The following is a 20,370-nucleotide window of genomic DNA, read 5'->3' on the forward strand; positions in this document are numbered from 1 at the left end:
TATTAATGGTTAAAATATAATAACAGTCAAACAATAATAATACAAAAATAGAACAATTTGCAGATTTAAGAGTCATTAAAATTAAAAATAATAATAATTAAAAAAAAGGTTTTGTCCAGTTTAGACCCATTTTCGAATGCCTCAGAGAATTCTGAGTTAATACAGGGACGTCAATCATTTGTAACCTCCATCAAATAACCATGGTTGGGAGAGCAGGTACAAAGAACGTATCTCACTTGAAGACGTAGTACATCCGTGTTACAAGTATGACCCACTGATTTAAATGGCCTACTATGTAATGCTTCATTTCCCCTATGGGAGTGCTGTTGGGGAATTTAAGACATACTGCCAGGTTCCCGTGCAAGTAACGGCTGATTGCGTAGGGTTTCAGCAGCAAGATACCCAGTGATCAGCTAATTTTCCATGGGTCCTTCCAACAAAAAAAGGATGGTCTTAAATGGACAACAGTTTAAAGAGGCTCTGTCACCAGATTTTGCAACCCCTATCTGCTATTGCAGCAGATAGGCGCTGCAATGTAGATTACAGTAACGTTTTTATTTTTAAAAAACGAGCATTTTTGGCCAAGTTATGACCATTTTTGTAGTTATGCAAATGAGGCTTGCAAAAGTCCAAGTGGGTGTGTTTAAAAGTAAAAGTCCAAGTGGGCGTGTATTATGTGCGTACATCGGGGCGTGTTTACTACTTTTACTAGCTGGGCGCTGTGAAGAGAAGTAACATCCTCTTCTCTTCAGAACGCCCAGCTTCTGGCAGTGCAGACACAGTCGATGTAGCTACTTACCTGCAAACGCTGATGCTGCTGCAGAATCAACTGTAGCCTCTGGTGCCGATGTGGCCGTCACGATGCAGGACCTGTGAGTGACGTCACAGATCTGCACTGTCACAAGCTGGGCGTTCTGAAGAGAAGAGGATGTTACTTCTCATCAGAGCGCCCAGCTAGTGAAAGTATTAAAAACGCCCCGATGTACGCACATAATACACACCCACTTGGACTTTTACTTTTAAACACACCCACTTGGACTTTTGCAAGCCTCATTTGCATAACTACAAAAATGGTCATAACTTGGCCAAAAATGCTCGTTTTTTAAAAATAAAAACGTTACTGTAATCTACATTGCAGCGCCTATCTGCTGCTATAGCAGATAGGGGTTGCAAAATCTGGTGACAGAGCCTCTTTAATCCATTTGTTAACATGCACAACTTTCTGCAAGCTCCAGAAACAAACAAAAACCTCCATTTTTGTTTGTCAACTGATTGGTCTAAGATTGCCTGCCTGGACTCCAATGCAGACGAAAACAGTGGGAAAGGATTTTACCGCAGCCAGAGCAAAGGCTGAATGGTACACCAAACTAATTATTTTACATACACGAGCTCTGGAGTGGGGAGAAGGAAATGGAAGCCGCTTGACAGAAATATCATATATCTCTATAGATCAACCTTTGGATTGTGATATCGAGTAGCTGGTACTCCTGTTTCTGTTATTTTCTTTAACATTTGTGTCCCTTTAATAGCGTTACATCACCCTCTAGCCTTCTCAAAAATGGGAGTACTAATTGCCCCAAAGAATGCTAAACATAGTTTCCCAATTGGTAATTGTGCTAATATTTACATAGTTATATAAGCAAAATACGGGTTTTCGTTCCCAAACACACAAGCGCAGAGAACAGGTGACTCTCACTGTGCCTTGTAATGGGCAGTCGTAGCGAGATACAATTTCCCTAAAAAATGTACACAGGATTAAAAAGCTGTGATCAGTCTTTCAGCTGTCAGCCGAGCTCCTTCACAGGAGAATCCCATATTGCAAAACAAATGCAAAGTATTCTCGCTGGGACTGCTAGTCAATCTGACTTATGATTGCAGGTCTGCTACCAGGAATCTGGGACCCTCAAATGAATTGCTAGGACCATGATGGACGAGCACTTCCAAGGCGAGAGAATTGAGAACCACAGGGAACAAGCTCAAGTTGCTGAATAGAGTTCACTTATTTTCAGAGCACGGGAATTCCTGCCCCTATCTCCTTAACTTACTTATTTGATTAATTACTGTTACGACAGTGGAGGACACACACGGACACACACACACGGACACACACACACGGACACACGGACACACACACACGGACACACACACACACACACACACACACACATATATCCTCTTCTACATAATATTTAAATATCCACGTCGGCTGTAATCTTTAGCAAAGTTTAAAGGGGTTGGTCATTTTATGTATAATTTTAACAATTGTGTGGGAGACCTGAATAGAGATTATTTACAGTACTAAGATATACTTATTAAAAGTTCTGTGCCATTTTCTGACTTTGTGATGCCATGCCCCCTTGCTAATAAAGCGGCGTCTCCCAAAATAGCCACAGATAGAGGGGCATTTGACGAGACACAGCCATCAGTCTCCATTATTGAAACACACTGTGCTAGTCTCCTGTATGTCCAGGACCTGTGCAAGAGGTTGTCTCACCACAACAACTGCTGTTTATACTGAAGCTGGTCCAGCAATCAGCTGATCGCCGTTGGTCTAGCTTCAGAAACCCCTGATTGAATAAGGAGAAGCTCCAGCTGGCCATACATTTCCCCTGCAGCGGCCACTGCAGGAGAAATGCGGTATTACATGCTGGTCATTCAAATAAATGGCTGTCCATGTAATACATGTACAGCAAATACCCAGAATCTCAAAATACTGAAAGCAGAAGACAGTGTCAAACTCAATTAAATCTCCATTGATTAAAATAGGAGGGGATAGTAGAACATCTTGGGTTGACCTCTAAGTTTAAATGGATGCACAAATAGAGAAAAATGACATTATTATAATTAGCATTGTGCTAAACACCTTATATCTTGATGTTAATATGAACCATCCATTTTAATGATTAGGACTACCCCTAACGAAAAATTACTTAGGCCGAAGTTTCTTAGCAATGGCCTAAAAGCATTGGGGTTGCTGCAAAGCAACAGAAGATATCACAGGTGTATCGCCATCCTCACTTCTGTGGCGTAAGATGCCAAGAAGAAGGCGGTGGCCAGGACAAAAAGCTGGAGTGGGCAGGACATTTTCGACCTCCGTATGAAAACTAAGAGTTGTGGAACAGTGGGATGGTGAGTACTCCTTGCGGCTGGGTTGGCTGTAGCTTGCGGGGGGCGGGCATTGTGGCTGTCACTAGCGGACAGTGAGGAATGTAGACTTTAACCAATAATATAGACAGGATTTTTCCCCTATTGCTTTATAATTTATTCCGTCATATGGCAGTGAATGAATGTGGTGCCCTAATATACAGACGTGCCTACCGCATGACCCAGGCACCTTCTGAACCACATACATTTCCGTGCTCCATATTAATAGAGCTGGACTGTCCAGAGCTCAATGACTAATGTCCTAGGAGTGATCGGATGTTTAGTTAGCACTAATGTGGCAAACCTATCAATGGATATATTTGTTTACGTGAGGTCATCTCATGCTGAGCCAGCAGACTGCTCATCCCTCTTTCCATTACCTTTATTGGTTCTGTAAGATGGATGCTATAGACAATAAGTAGACTTGCTGCTATTCAAATGTAGCTCGTAATGACAAAATAACAAATTATTGGCTTTAAGTGCTGTTCAATTAGTTAAAAGACACCAATTACTTTGTTAAAAGCTTCACGCATTACCTCTGTGTTCTGGAATTGCAAAATTGGACTTTTTGAAATCCTTATAAAATCACATAAGTTCTAGGACAACCAACAAGGTTTTTATAGTTCCCTATGTTGTCCAAATCCATTAAAAAAAAAAAAAAAAAAAAAATTGTTCCAATGCATTAAAAATAAATTAAAAATAGTATTATTTATATAGCTCCTATAAAGATCTGTGTTTCCATAGTAACAGACTACAAACTCTGTAGTCTAATCCTGCAGTCATATTGCCATCCATCTGTCCCCTACTTATTGCCAGCCTTCTAAAAGTAAGTTAGTAATGGCAGACAAAAGGGAGTATGACTGCATAAGCAGACTACACAGGGATTGTTTGTAGTTGGTTACGGGCATGGAAGCGATAAACAAAATTGGTTGGGAAGGTGGACCTTCCCTTTAAGGACCAATAAGAGATTCACAGGGTGGTCAATCCAACAAGAACTGGCTGATGTGCAACTGGCACAGTGTTTGATGAAGACCATATACACAGTCTATTATGGACTATTGGTGATATAATTCCATCTGTATTCTCAATCCTTGCACAGTAACCTCCTACATCTTGAGAGGAAGATACGTAAGCAAATCAAAGCCCATAGATGACATGGAAAAAGAAGATAATAAATGAGGGGTGTCACCGATGGCATAATGAGGCGCTAATAAAGATGAGCAGCAAACTATAAGAACCATGCCTGCACGCTGCCAGGGCAAGTGACGCCCCTAAAGGTCCCCAGAGGAAACTGGACAGCCTTTCAGCACATGTTTTAATACCATACAAAAGCAAATTCCTGTTCCTCAGAGAATACCAGCAGCCATTTCTCCACGTCCACAGGCTGTCTTTATTATTCTTCCAAATGTCAACAAAATCACTGGCCTCCGATGAGAGGTTTGTTCATTTCAGACCGCGTGATTCGCGAGGAAAGAATACTCACCGCGGAGACAGGCTTCCTCTAGGGGAGACGACCTTCACGGCCAGACTGCGACCATTGTCTCCAAGATCTTGATCTGCTGTAAAACAGGTCATAAAAACAGATGTGTGACTTTAAAAAGGCAAATATAACCTGTCCGACCAATAACACAATGAGAACAGAATAAAGGTCCAGGTCTGCATTGATTTAGAAGACCCATATTGTATCTCTTACCTCCAACCTCAGCCTAGATAATTAATTTTCTGATTGCAAAAACATTCCATGAAAATTTGGGGTGTTTCGCTCAATCATTTTAACCACATAGAAGCAATTCATTTTCTAAAAAAAGAGTGAAATGACCTAATTTTACATAAACTATGTGTTGCCAATTAATAATTCCCAGCTCCCACTGAGCCGGGGACTTTGACATCACAAAGCTTTTCATGCCCTGCACAGCAGGCAGACTGGAGCATGTGATCTGGCTTTCCTCAACATAAGCTACATCCGAAATTTTACAAACAACTGGAAAATAAAAGAGGCTAAGTACAGGCAGCATAAACATTACAGAAAACAGTGATTTACTGCCAGCAGCCATTCCCCTCTGCACATCAGAGATGACTTTTTATACGTGGAGATTGTATCTAGTGATATTTGATTGTTTTCTGGTAAAGAAACTCAGCGGATACAAATACATAGCGATGGAGAATTCTGCAATATATATATATATATATATATATATATATATATATATATATATATATATATAAATGTTTTTAAAAAAAAAGTACACAGTGCTATACATTAAAGGAACAGTGTCACAAATTTTTTTTTTTTCCATCAGTTTGGTTTTAGTGTTTTATTAAAAACTTATATTTATTTGTGTTTGTGTGTTTTACTTTTTTTCATTTTTGAACTTTTTCTTCCCTATGGGGGCTGCCATTTTTTTTTCCATTTCTGTATGTGTCGATTAACGACACATACAGACATGGAATACGGCAGCTACAGTCCCATAGTGAATGCGAACGGGGCCCGTTGCATCCACTATGCTGTACGCCGTCTGTGTGGGAATGGAGCATGCGCCACTCCCACACAGTCCAAGTTGAACTGTGCGCCGTCCGGCGCCATTTTCCTGTAGACCGGAAGTCGCGGCCGGACAGTAAGATTACTACTTCCGGTCACGGCTTCCGGACTTGTGCACTTGGAGCGGCGGTAGCAGACGGAGCGGATGGACCGGAGGGAACGGCGGCGACTGGAGCAGGTAAGTTATTTCTGTGTATGTACGTGTTTTAGTGTGTGTTTACTACTGTATGTAAACCTACTACACTGTGTGTTAGCTCAAAAAATGGCGACACACAGTGTAGGAGGTTTGACCGTTCAATCCCCTCGTTTCTCCCGGCACTAGCCAGGATAAAGGAGGGGGGATTCTGAGAGCTCACTAGAGCGAGGGATTTTTTTCCCAATTTTGCAGCATAAAGCAATGTGGTTGCTTTACCACATGCAATGCTGCAATTTTGGGAATTGCTCCATCTAGTGACCAGCACTGGGAAATATTATAAATTATAATCTAATTTATAATATTTCCTGACTCGTGAAAAAAATTAGAACAATGTTTAATCACCTATACACTAATTGTTTAACAAAAAAAAAATAAAATAATTTTCTAGCGTCACATTCCCTTTAATACAAGTAATATATATTTTTTTAAAAATCCCAAAAATTGAAAAACAGGGACAAAAGAACAAGAAGGTATAATCTCATCCCTCTCTATATGTACAGTGGATTTAAAAAGTCTACACACCCCTGTTAAAACGTTAGGTTGAATCATTTCATAATTTTTTCCCACTTTAAGGCCTCATGCACACGACCGTGATTTTCGGGTCGGCCGGCTGCAAATCGTAGGACATGCACATGGCCGCCATCATTGTTTTCAATGAGCCCGGACCACAGAGGACGGCCGTAATAGGACATGCCCGTTCTTTCTGCGGTGCGGGTTCCCGGGCCGTGCAAAGACTGCAAAAACTACGGTCGTGTGCATGGCCCCATAGAAATGAATGGGGCCGCAATTCTCCAGTGGATTTTCGGGGGAATTGCGGCCGCAAAAACACGTTCGTGGGAATGTGGCCTTAATGTCTCCTATAATCTGTACAATTGTATTGACAAACAAACTGTAATTTTTTAGGGTGGGAACAAAAATTAAACAAAAATAATGTGGTTGCATAAATCTGCACACCCTTAAACTAATACTTTGTTGAATTACCCTTTGACTTTATGACAGCATTCAGTCTTTTTGGGTAGAAGTCTATCAGCATGGCACATCCGGACTTGGCAATTGTTGCCCACTCTTCCTTGCAGAAGCTCCAAATCTGTCAGATTACGAGGGCATCTCCTGTGTACAGCCCTCTTCAGGTCACCCCACAGATTTTCAATGGGATTCAGGTCTGGGCTCTGCCTGGGCCATTCCAAAACTTTGATCTTCTGGTGAAACAATTCTTTTGCTGATTTGGAGATTCTGCTTTGGGTCGTTGTCGTGCTAAAAGGTGAAATTTCTCTTCATCTTCAGCTTTTTAGCAGAGGCCTGCAGGTTTTGTGCCAATATTGACTGATATTTAGGGCTGTTCATAATTCCTTCCACCTTCACTAAAGCCCCAGTTCCAGCTGCAGAAAAACCATCCCAAAAGAATAATCCTGCCTCCACCATGCTCCATATTACTGCCTCCACCATGCTCCATAATGCTGTCTCCACCATGCTTCACTGTGGGTATGGTGTTCTTTTGGTGATGTGCAGTGTTGGCTTTGCGCCAAACATTCCTTTTGGAATTATGGCCAAAAAGTTAAACCTTGGTCTCATCAGACCAGAACACGTTTTCGCACATGCTTTTGGCAGACTTGATGTAGGTCTTTGCAAATAATAGCCAGGCTTGGATATTTTTCTTTGCTAGAAAAGGCTTCCGTCTTGCCACCCTACCCCACAGCCCAGATGTATGAAGAATACTGGAGATTGTTGTCACATGCACTACACAACCAGTACCTGCCAGAAAGTTCTACAGCTCCTTTAATGTTGCTGTAGGCCTCTTGGTAGCCTCCCGTACCAAATTTTGTCTTGTCTTTTCATCAAGTTTTGAGGGACGTCCAGTTCTTGGTAATGTCACGGTTGTGGCAAATGTAATCCACTTCCTGATGACCGTCTTCACTGTGTTCCATGGTATATCTAATGCCTTGGAAATTCTTTGGTACCCTTCTCCAGACTGATGCCTTTCAACAATCAGATCCATTTGATGTGTTTTAAGCGCTTTACAGAACATGGCTTTTACGGTCACATGTAACAAAGCAAATGTCAGGAAACCCTAATAGAACAGCTGAACTTTATATGGGGTTACTCAGAATCACTTTATAATAGCAGCTGTGTACTGACTACTATAGTTTAAGTGTGATTGGCTAATTCTGAACACATCCACAATTATAAGAGGGTGTTCACACTTATGCAACCACATTATGGTAGTTTTGTTATTTTTCCCCTCTAAATGATTTCAGTTTGTTTTCCAATGGAATTGTACAGATTATGGGTCACATTAAAAGGTGGAAATGTTCTGTAATTATTCATCTTGTACTGATTTTTTTGACAAGACAGAAACCTGGCATTTTAAACTGGGGTGTGTAGACTTTTTATATCCAGTGTATATGATATATCTATATATACATACATACATACATACACAGACCCTATATAAACTACGAGCAATTTTTCATATGACACAAAGGCTAAAACATGATTACATTGAAACGTTATATTGCGGAAAGCTCAAATAAATGTTGCACGCAATCTAGAAATAATTTATACTCAACAGGGAAATTCAGAGCTCGACACAAAAATATTAAATAATTAAAGCTCACACAGAGTACATTAGAAACAAAGTGCAGCTCCTCTATCAGGACTCAACAGTCACAATAACTAAGAGATTTTACTATAAAATGCACGTAAAGGACTTCTACTGCGCAAGCAAAACTGTCTCCCTTAAATAATAACAGCTTTAAAGCTGGCCATACATGTAACAATGAAAACAAAAAAATTGTGGCATGCTCCATTGGATGCCGAACGTATATGTAGCTTTTCTTGCTAGAATAACTGCTTAGAGGGGAGAATGGCTCTGAACACACGACACTTGAGGGAGGCTGTACGGCTCGGTAGCAGCTCTGTCGTGTGCATAAAGCATAAACAATAATGTCAACTCATTACGGTTTGTACGGTTGTAATTTTTACAGGCAGCATAACACAAACATGTTTATGGTGAATGAACGGCAAAACCAGGGGAACATATGCCAAGATATGGAACCGCACTTGGTCCAAGGAATCCAATTTTACGTGATGCTCAAAATTCACTTCTGGCCTTATTTTATGGGTAGGTTCATGTCAGTATAAAAGTCACTAAAAGAACTCACGCACACGGAAGAGCCCTACAGCATCCGCCAGACTACGTGTGTACAGGGCTCTAGAAGCAATGCTCTAAGGGAGAATACCTCTGTACATACAGAGTTTGATGGATGCCACATTTATTTCTTTTCTGTCAAAATTTGAACAGAATCCGATGGAAAAAACCTCTGTACGAAATTGGAGACAAACGGAGGTATGAGGAGGGTTCATGCACCTCTATGGATCTCTATTCCGGCTCTGTACAAACCGGAGCCATAATACAGCCATGTGCCATGAGTCCCTATTAGGGATAATTGGTTCCTACTTTTGAATGTTTACATTTTGGGCGGATAGAAAGAAACATGAAAACTCTATATTACGGATGCAGAGATTAGGTCACAATAGGGTTAAGTAGAACTGATATTCCTTCTGTCTGACTTTATTAAGTTATTGGGGGCCGTGGAAGATGCAGTATGGGATGTAGGAGTCAGGGCAGGAGCACTAGTTTAGAGACTTGGAACCGGTCATTATTAGTTCTAATGTGAGTGATGTCAATCTCCGTACAGCGCTGCAGAATAGGTCGGCGCTATATAAATAAAAAAACAAACCATTTTTTTATAAAACAACGTGACAAATGTTCCGATTTTTCCACTTGACAGATACAAGACCCCCGTCCTCCTCATAGCTGTTCTGCCTGCGATCAGTCCTGGCCTTCCGCTCTGTCTCTGCAGCGGAGGAGTGTGCTTCCTATTTGCTGTACACCTCCCCTCTGCCACTTTTAATTTCTCCAGTGAAAGTAATGAATCACAGCTGTGAGGAGCTAATCTGTATGCTTATCACAGCAAATCCCAATGTGTTGTGCCGTTTAACACTTTCCATGCTGCGGCACGCCACAAACTCCAATCTTTCGCAAGCCCTTGGAGAAGGGGAGGTCTCTTTGCGTGTCAGTCAATGGGTGTGCGGCCGTGTAACTTAAATTCTGCTTGTTGCATATAAAATTGTCAGGTTGTCTCCAGCCCTGGAAATGGATCTCCTTGGGAATGAAGCAACACAAGCCTATATAATAACAATAAGCGGTCAAAACAATAATAGTGAAAGTAAAGGGAGAAGGAAAAACTTGCCTGTGGCAGGGAACAAAAGCAACCTCCCTAGCTGGCCCCTCTCAAGGTTATCCTCCCCTCATTCTGAGGAACATGACCTCTGACCCTCGGCTGGCAAAGACACGGCTGATCCATTCTTGGTGCACTAGTAAAAACCCATCCCCCCTCCCGCAAACAGTTGTGACTAGCAGGGTCTCCGCAAGGAAAGGCACAAAGGGATCTCCCCAAGACCGGGGTCTGCTCTCAAATATGTAGCAGCGTGCAGATGTGCGAGTACGATGCAGTGACCCAACTCTCAGCCCAGTTTTAGCAACTTTACATTGTTTCATATTAAAATGATGATGATTTTTTTTTTCTTTTGCGGTGGCGGCAGTGAGAGATCCCTGTAAGTCTACAGTTCTTGGCAATGGTCACACTACGGTAATTTTGTGCTACGTTCTTTTTTTTATGTGCCGTATTAAATATATTGTGTAATTTGCTACGAGTCAAATCCATTTCCTTTCTGCTTCTTAGCAAAGTCACTTGAGGTAAATGTAATAGAATACATGTGTGTGTCAGAGAACAAAACTGCCCAGAGAGAATAAGTGAACGACTACTACAGAAAATGCATAAAACAAATAGATTGCAAGTAAGAAGTTTTGAGATATTTCTTAAAGGGGTTGTCTCTATTAGGACGTCAAACAGGAGGGAGGGTACGGCCCCCTTTTTGACCCCCTCTATTAGCTAGAGAGGGCAAACAGCGGCTCTGGTGGACTCGGATATTATGTGGTTGTCCGTTCTTGTGAATGGCTGCCCATGTACATGTATGGCCCGCCGCATCTTTACCTGGCTATTGCAACTGGGGCATCTAGTGTGGGTCTGACTTCAAGCTGTAAAAGGGGTTATCATGAGGAGACAATCACTTTAATATTGCACAGGTTTTCCCTTAATGTAAAATCTTAAAAACATGGGGTGCACCTATTTCAATTGCATCTGAATCCTCATATAAATCTACATACAAAAAAAAAACAAACTAAAAATGTATGGAGGAGGTCTGGTAGAACTTTTTCGCAGATACCCGTAGAATGTAAGCTTACCCTTAGGCCTTGCTAACACTTTGCATTGTGACAATCGCAAATCGGAAACTGCGGCAAATCTGCATGTTAATACGCGGCACTGCAAGTAAAAACTACAATTGCACAATATTATTGTATTTTTATCGGGATGATGTGGTTTTTCCACTGTATAAAGACATCCTAAAACTACAGAAATATGTGCAAATGGCTTTAAACTGGGTTTACCGGGGCAGATACGTGGCCATAATTAGCGCTGATAATTACAAGCCGATTGACCCTCGTTTAAAGAACCTTCACACGTGCCAATGTAAACTGTCTGGACACATACTACGTATCCCCAGACAGATTACATAATGTTGGCAGCGCATACCCGGGGAGATGTGATGCCGACAACGATGATTTTCAGGGCAGCATAAATGATTAAATCAGCCAACCAACGTTCGTTCATCAGCTGATCGCTGCCCTGTTTACGCAGTAAAATGATCGGGAACGAGAGTGCGGGTGAATGCTCGTTCAACTCTTTATAGGACCGTGTAAATGGGCCTTTAGACAGAGTCCCAGTGGGGACAGGGACTGATGTCAGGGACTACAATAAATGAATAGCTCTGTGGATCATGTTGATCCAAAGTGCGGTCATTACCTGTCTGGCTGTTTTCAGTCGGCCCTACAGATGAAGCGGGATTCTGCCTACATCCAGTGAGATGAGAGGACGTCACAGTCGCTAAGGATCCAGGAAGAGAATTTACCTGTAGAGAGAAGGATAGACTCCATGTAAATCAGATGGCAACAAAACAGGCTCCAAATACAAACAGAGAATTACATCTGCAAGATGCATCCCTGGGTCCCATATAACTACATACTAGGCAGATTAACATTCAGGACTCTAGGAAAGATGGGAAGAAGTCCCCATTGTGAGATGTAATGGGAGCCATATTACTTGTCACACAACAAACAACAGGATTAATCAGTCAATCCTGTTGCAGAGACGCGCACTTCTAAACACCCCCTCCATCCAATATTATACGTCATAACTTTTGGAACAGGTTGCACGGAATTAGAAAGACATGGCAGCTTTCTTCCAGAAACGACGCCACACCTGTGAATGGGTTGTGTCTGGTTTTGCGGCTCAGCTCCATTGACGTGAATGGGGGACTGAGCTGCAATACCACACACAACCTGCGGACAGTTGTGGCGCTGTTTTTTAAAAGAAGTTTTTCTAGTACTGTACAACCCCTTTAAGATCTATGGTCTGCTCCACTCCACCTAACGGAAGAAACCCCCATATATGCCTTGTAATCCTGTGTGGGACCAGAGACATGTACATCACTGTCTGGAATACATCATATAAGTGGTCAATGTAAGTTAACGGACCTGGTCAGAATAGGGAATGTCAAACACGGGTCACTACATACATGATACCAGCTGAATAATGGCTCGTGCCCCCTTGCATAAAGGCAAAGACTGGAGCTGCTCCCCTCCGTTTATGACCCAAAGCCACATCTACAGCATGACAAAAAAAAAAAAGTGATCTACAGTAATTGATATTAATGATGTCGGAAGAGCACGTGGTGATTCCACTTTCTCATGGACAGGCGGTCACAGAGTCCAGAAACACGATCAGTCAACATCAATTTTATTCTTCTTATACAGCACAGACATCGTTTGCCTTGTTACGCAGCAGCTTTATTCCTTGCCCCAGGGGCTTACAATCTAATTTTATGGCCTGTATAACTTGCCATTATTAAAGGGACCATTTATTCTGCACTGTACCAGAAAACACCTGAGACTAGGTTTTCGCGTTGTGGTTGTACCGTGGCCAAGGTGCACCCACGATGCGGCCCAAACCACGCCGACCTGAGGAACGGGGCAGTTTTCAAGCGGGTTGCGGGTTAAATCACTTTCATGGTTAATGGCCGCGCCGTAAACTGCCATTTAGCTGCATAATCGCGTGAACATAAACAGTGAAAGTCGACACTACCAACATGTAGAAAGATGTACACGATGGCGCAGTTTCAGCCGCAAGGACTCAACCTGAAGGCGTTTTCCAGTTTTATGTAAATGAGGTTTAATTAGTGTGTAACGAATAGTTATTTAACTTTCTAATATACTGGGACGTGTACCAAGACTGCGCCAATTCTTAATAAAAAAAACAAGCTAGCGAAAAATGCAACTAATTTTTTTAAGAGGCACACACGCCACTTAATAAATTAGTCGCATCTTCGGCTATCCGTGTGACACTGATTAAAATTAGATTAGATTTCTGCTATCATTTATGGCGGTTTCTGGCATCAAGCTACCTGATGGTCACGCCTATTATATTAAGCTCCGCCCACTAGGAAAGTTCCAAGCATGGGGGGGGGGGCCCAAGTCACGAAAATTGTGACACTTGCGACATTTCTACGGCAGAAAACTGGTGTAGAAATGTTGTTTCAATGTCCTAGTTTTTAAGATCTCTGCTTGCTTTGAGTGAAGACACATATACTTATTTTACCTGAAAACAGTGCTGCATGGCTCGTTACAAGACGGAGCTGATACACTTCATCCTGTCGGCAGCGCTAGGTCCAGGACAAGTTTTCAGACTCATTTTTGGAAATATAATTTTATCCATGTGCAGACAACAAGCAGAGATCTTAAAATCCGTGAGACATTATTATTAAAGATCAGTATGACAAATATGCAATATAGGGAGACCCGTAGAAGGGGACAAATACTTTCTCACAGTAGCGTACACGGTATGCAATATGGTACTACTACTAAAGTAATTACACAGGATGAAGAATTCCATTCACCCCTAAAGTGCCCTGTCAATAACGGGACCTTGGCGCATGGCGACCATGTAGTTATCCTGTTAATTATTTAATCTTATTAAACCCTTTACAACGTAGGAGCAGGTAGACAACAGATGTCTCACAAGTGATTGGCCTTTTACATCTCAAGCCGGCTGTGGAGGTCAAAGGTTTCAGATACACCGTTCAATCCCGCATGACGGCAGATCGCGCCGTCATCGCGCAGAAATCTGCATACAACTTGATGACTTCCTCGTTCTGATGCTTGGCTCCACGTTTTTCTTTCTCCAGGGGAGGAGAGTATAAGGAGGACGTCGTGTTTGACACAATAGACAGTTCCACAAATCGGCGCTTTGCCCTGACCTCAAATAAGGAGCTGAATTTTTGGCAGCTTCCCAGCCCTACTTACTGAACAGCTCTTCAAAACTTTGTATTCATTCATGTCGCTAACCACCGCTCGAAAAAGGCCTATACTGGGACTGGTGCCAAACACGTGAAAATGAGCCCTCCAGCATACGCAGCCAAAGTCTTGCATAATCCGCTGCAATAAAAACGCTCTCCCTTGGCTGCACACACCATTCCCCTTTCTAAGAACATTCCTGTGTCTGTCATCCTCCAGGCCGGACTTCAAGAATAGAAACAACTTGTGCACTACAGTAACAAAGTCTCTTAAAAAAAACAAACAAGTTCAAATAAGGGCAGCAGATCAGCGCGAACGCAGCGAATACGTGGGAGCAAACTGAAGATCACCTTATGGTATGCGAGTCTTACGTAATGGGGGAGGGCAGATTAACATAGAAATACACAAACATCCTGGCTAAACAAAACTAAAATATACAACAAATAAAATAGAAATAAAAAATATTTACAATTCTGGTGCTATACGGATGAGCTAATGCATTGGAGGCTCCGATACGGCCGAGAATACCCTCAACAATAGCGCATCATGTGACGGAAACCCGACGGAACCCATTAATGTCAATGGGTACCGTTGGCCGCCGGTGATGTCCATCGTGCAACAGAACCGGGACTTCCGGGTTTTTCGTTGTTTTGCTCCTCTGACGGAGCAGAACAACAGAAAGCCGAGTGCTAGTGTGAACTCGGCCTTCGAGAACTACATGTGCTTGGTCCATTTGGAGGGGAAATCCAGTTAAAATTATCTTGTGCTATTTCATAGATACATGTGAGAAGATAATATCAGTGAAGTCTTGGATTTTAGGCTCTGTTCATATCATGTTATACGAAGGAGAGCTCACATATTTTTTTTACTGGGTAGGAAAGCACGGCAGACTGCACTTTCATATACGGTAAACCACCGCAAATACCACGCAGTAAATTATTATTATTTTTTTAACATTGAGGCCAACGAGCAACATATGCCACTGTATGATTATACAGCTAAACATCGGGGAATAGTCCTAACGTACTGTATACTTCTGACGTGATGTGAACAGAGCCTTAGACTGACCCAACTTTAAATAATAGAGCTCTATTGAGGGAAGAAACCCATTTGACACTGTACCGGGAAATTTAGTAAAAGTATATATAGTAAAAATCAATGGTAGTTTTCTTACAATGTTGTCAGAATTTCAGTAACAAAAAGCTACATAACCCTAAGTGGACAGGTTAGAAACGTTCAATAGAAAGCCAGTGTATTTGTCTGCTTAAATACTGAGTGCTGCTGTGAGTATTTTAAACAATACGCTCCACTACCTTAACTTAGGTCCTTAAATATCAAAGCGGAGGAAGAAGTGAACCAAGCAACAGATAAATAAAGACTAAATATTCGAAAATATGAAGATCCACCACCCAAAAACTACTGAACACCCTTTACTAGGACTGCACACAGAGATGCCGGTATGTATATATATATCTCATATAGGGGACCCGGGCCTAGAAGGCGTCTCGCATACAAAGCAATGAAGAATACTTGAAAACACACTTCTCCGTTTTGCCATCTTCCGCTAATGTCTCTCTGACTGGCTCTACACTAATTCCTAGTGACTTTCCTGACACTTGCCAGTGCAGAGAATGGTAACGAGCCCCTGCTGTTCAGCACAGCCATCACTTTTGTCCGAGTCACTACTTCTGACTGCAGATCGCTGCTCATCTCTGCTGTCCAGCTACTCAACCCTTTCACTGCTGGACGTGGTGAGCATCATGCGCCCCGATCACTTCAATGAAATTATTACTTTTAAGAACATCTATGACTTGTAAAACCCAAAATGATGTGCAAGTGCCCTATACTACAAATATGTTGTATTCTGCAGGGGGTTTGAATATGAAATTCAAGACAATTGTGAAGGAAATAAATGATTTCATTACTAAATATTGACTGCTGATGGTCACAAGAGATTTCTCTTTCTATAATCCGATGCTGGACAAATCCCCGGAGTCGGGTAGTCATTCAGCTGGGACACTCTGTTGTTTTTTATTGATGTCATTAAAAGTTTTTATTGCAAGGCAATAAAAAAAATAATCATGTATTAGCTCCAAGGGGGGTCTAACTGGCTACAAACTCTACAATGCTTGTCCTGCAAATACCGAATACATTCAACGCTCCTTAGGATTATAAAAAAGTATTCTAAAATACTTGGTGGTTGTCCGCTTTGGCAAATCTTGTTAGAAGATTAAAAATAGACCTTGAAAAAAGATCGATTGTTATGTTCCCTCCTTCTGGGCCTCCAGCGATCAGCTGTAATCTGTGGGGAAACCTGTCAGTATGTGTTTAATTTCCCTGCAGCGCCACCACAGGTGAAATTAAGCATTACATAATGCCCATTGTAACGTTTTTGGTCGCTGGCCACGAACTCCTTCCATCCGGTCGACGCCTTTCTCTCCAGAGATGTCTGCACATGCGGCCGTCCTGTTCCACAGTGACCACCAGGGTGCGCTCCTGAGCTCAGTCCAGACAAGGAGCCAGGTCGCACACAGGTGGGAGATTGAGCCGATTGCTCCCAGAGCACCCTGGACTATAAGAAGGGCTGTGCCCCTCCCTCCAATGCCTGAGCCTGGTTGTCGTTACCCTAGTATGTCTATGCAAACGGTCTCCTAACGGTATGTTCACACGCAAACTCAAAAACGTCTGAAAATACGGAGCCGATTCAAGGGAAAACAGCTCCTGATTTTCAAACGTTTTTTAAGCCACTCACGATTTTTGCTGCGTTTTTTTACGACCGTTTTTGGAGCCTGTTTCTATAGATTCTATGAAAAACTGCTCCAAAAACGTCTCAAGAATTGACCTGCACTTCTTTTGCACGGCCGTTTTTCAAAACGGGCACGTAAAAAAATGGCCCATCAAAACAGAACGCCGTTTTTTCCATTAAAATCAATGGGCAGATGTTTGGAGGCGTTTTGCTTCCGATTTTTCGGGCGTTTACGGCCCGAAAAAGGGCCGAAAAAAGGCTGTGTGAACATACCCCAAGTGTTTTCCAGTTCCCAGTTCATGCTACCTGTAACCTGTATCCCGTGCTATCCTGGTCAAGTGCCTGTTTAGCCGAAGTCGTGCTGTGCTGTGTACCACGCCTGTCCTGCTACGCCACGCCTGGCGTCTGCCTGCTGCCTAGTCCCAGCCGAGCCTATCATTGCTACAGTCTGAGCTACCACAGGTACACTATACAAACTATAGACTGTGTCCTGTTGGCCAGCTGCCATACCGTCAAGGCGGTACGGCCCAGTGGGTCCATATACCAAACGTGACACCCATTCATAACAATAGGTTGTCTGTGTAACACAGGACAGGTCCTCCAGAGCAAGAGACGGTCTTTGTAACTGCTCTCCACTCTGGCCAAGAGAGGAGTATCCTGAACAGAGGGGTCTCGTGGGTCACTCAGGGACTGGCTTCAACTGCAAGTAGTAAAATGTATAGGCAGAATTTGATAAGCAATGCAATAGATTTTTTGCATTGATACTACAACCATTAATACTGATGATGATGGACAATAGTAATATCAATAATTGACCTTCAATTGTCTATTTTAGTCAAGTTTCTATTCTGCAGTTTGTGTGAGACAATAAATAGGGCCACCTCCAGCAGGTGTTGTCCCCCAAGGTTCCTAAACTTGAGGCCGGTTACAGGTGAAATCCATTAAAAACATGTGATCATTAACCGCATTGTAAAAGTGCAGCAGTTCATTTTTTTGGGGCGGTGCGCGCACTACTGTAATGTCTGAACCCGGCCTGATGTGTAGGTGGTTTTGCTCTCCAGCAACTCTAGGAAAGTTGGGTGAAACCTTCGGAGTGCCAAGGAGCTTGTTAAATCCCACTAATAATTGTTTATAGAACCAGATTTCGTAACGTTACATTAATATTTTACAAGATATAACAGTGGCACAAATACAATATCAACATATTATCTATTACTGGCAACAACTGGTTACATACATTGCTGTAATGTGTTATTCGGAACCACAAAATATAAAATCCACACAAAAAGGAGGGTGCAGCAAACTCCGGCTTCCCAGGGAAGGAAAAGTCATAAATATTTAAGTTGCGCATTATTAACACCTTTGCATTGCGGGGCTAATGGCAGCGCAGGGATTAAATGTAATGCGGGAGATTCATGTTTCGCTCACAGTAAAAAAACAGGCCATAGCAAGAATTTATTAAAAAAGTGCAATCATCCTGTCAATACACATTAAGGGCAGAGGATTCCAACAAGCTGGAAAATTCCACCGCTGAAATCGGCTTTCACTGATTCCCAACAGTGGATGCTGCTGTATGGAGAACGTTCTGCGGAATACACAGAAATTCCAGGACCTGCAATGTCACCCAAGCCCCTGAAACGTACCAGGCAACAATCCAAAAATCATCAGTTGGCTCTAATCCTTGGCGTAAAGAAAAGATGCCGACACAGATGCAAAGATTTTGCAATGATATTGTCTTGTCATTCAGCTATTCTAGAAGAGCAGCATAACTAGAAAGATTTGCAGACTCGGAAGAGCTGGGTGCCCACTGCAGGATCCGTAAGGGCTTGTCCACACATAGCGGAATTGCTGCGTATTTTCCGTCTCAATTTTTAAATGTGTCTAGAAAAGGGTGAGAGGCTGAAACCGTGCTAACATTTAGGCGCAAAATTGTAGTCTAAAGTAAGCCAAAAAGGTGGTTTAACCCCTTAAGAACACGGCCAATTTTGACGCGGGGGACAGAACAATTATTGGATATTTCCTTTTTTGCATCCTGGCGCTCATAACTCTTATTCAACATAGCTATATGAGAATAAGTTATTTGCGGGACGGGTTGTGCATTATGAAGGTGCCATTATTATTAGGTACATTCACGTTATCGTTAAATATATATACATTTTTATTTCTGCAAAAATTAAGAAAGAAAAAAAAATTTGCTGCAGTACTCATTAAATTATTATTTTTTCTTTACAGCATACACCGACCATCATAAATGATGCTATAAATTTGTTGTGCAGATTGTAACGGTTGTGAGGATACCAAATAGGTTTAGAATTTATATTTTGGGACAATAACGGTAAAAAAATTGCTTTTTTTAGTATATTTTTTACAGATTTTTTTTTATTATTAAACATTTTTTATTAATTTCACTTTTAACTTTAATGTAGTGACATATATCTACATACCAGTGCATTAACCTGTACGAATAGTAGACAGGCAGTTGTTATGGCAAACCTAAGTAAGCCCTAACATCAGGAAATATGGTCATACAGCCCTGGGGACCTTTAATGGACCCTGAGCGGTCTGCCCATATAAGGTATGTCCCTCGATCGCATCACAGGGATTCCATTTGATGCGATGAAAAGGGTGCCCCCACTTCCGATTTTGCGTCGGCTATTAGTTAAGGAGGAGATAAATTTGGCACATCTTCGGACGGCCTGGTCTAAGTTCAAGACCGCAATAATAAATCTGCCCCATGAGCTTTATTGTTGTGGCGGTCGAAATGTCCTTTACTGGAGCAATGCATGACCCGCACCTCTGAAATCGAATGAATTTCATCAGTACGCTCAGGTCTTGAGGAATATTCCTTTCACTGTACACATTATTAAAGGATCAGTAAAACTAAGAAACTACAGGGAGTCACTTGAAACCACTTAGGGAATTAGGACTGTGCATAACACAACTTATACTAAACTACCTAATAACAAACACAATTATCTAAAGATCTATTCAGGTATAACAACACTCTCCCATCTAGGAATGATGGCGTTCTCGAGTACTACCAACAAGTGTAAATGTGTCCGAAAAGCTGAAAACCGATTAAAACTTCATTAAAAGGGACTGTATGAGATTAGAAGAACATGGCTGCTTTCCTGCAGAAACTGCACCACATCCATTCCCGTGATTGGGGTTGTGCTGCAATACCACACACAGCCTATGTACAGACAGTGGCGCTGTTTCTGGAAGAAAGAAGCGGTTTTTCTAATCTCATACAATAGTTTGATCGAATAGGT

At 42.0% G+C, this 20,370-nt stretch overlaps 1 protein-coding gene across 6 annotated transcripts in view; it reads right to left on the reverse strand.

Moving 5' to 3' along the window:
- The window catches only part of MLLT10 (MLLT10 histone lysine methyltransferase DOT1L cofactor), a 216,530-nt gene that overhangs the window by 12,821 nt on the left and 183,339 nt on the right, over positions 1-20,370 (reverse strand). For 4 of the 6 annotated variants that reach the window (XM_075827572.1, XM_075827570.1, XM_075827573.1 and 1 more), the window contains 2 exons: positions 11,807-11,912; positions 4,628-4,703 (listed from right to left, as the gene is read on the reverse strand). In XM_075827572.1, the coding sequence (XP_075683687.1) occupies positions 4,628-4,703; positions 11,807-11,912 (182 nt within the window). The remainder of the gene's footprint in view (positions 1-4,627; positions 4,704-11,806; positions 11,913-20,370) is intronic. The other 2 variants (XM_075827571.1, XM_075827575.1) reach the window with 1 other exon arrangement.

Source organism: Rhinoderma darwinii, chromosome 5 (genome assembly GCF_050947455.1).
Source record: "Rhinoderma darwinii isolate aRhiDar2 chromosome 5, aRhiDar2.hap1, whole genome shotgun sequence".
Classification (NCBI taxonomy): Eukaryota; Metazoa; Chordata; class Amphibia; order Anura; family Rhinodermatidae; genus Rhinoderma; species Rhinoderma darwinii.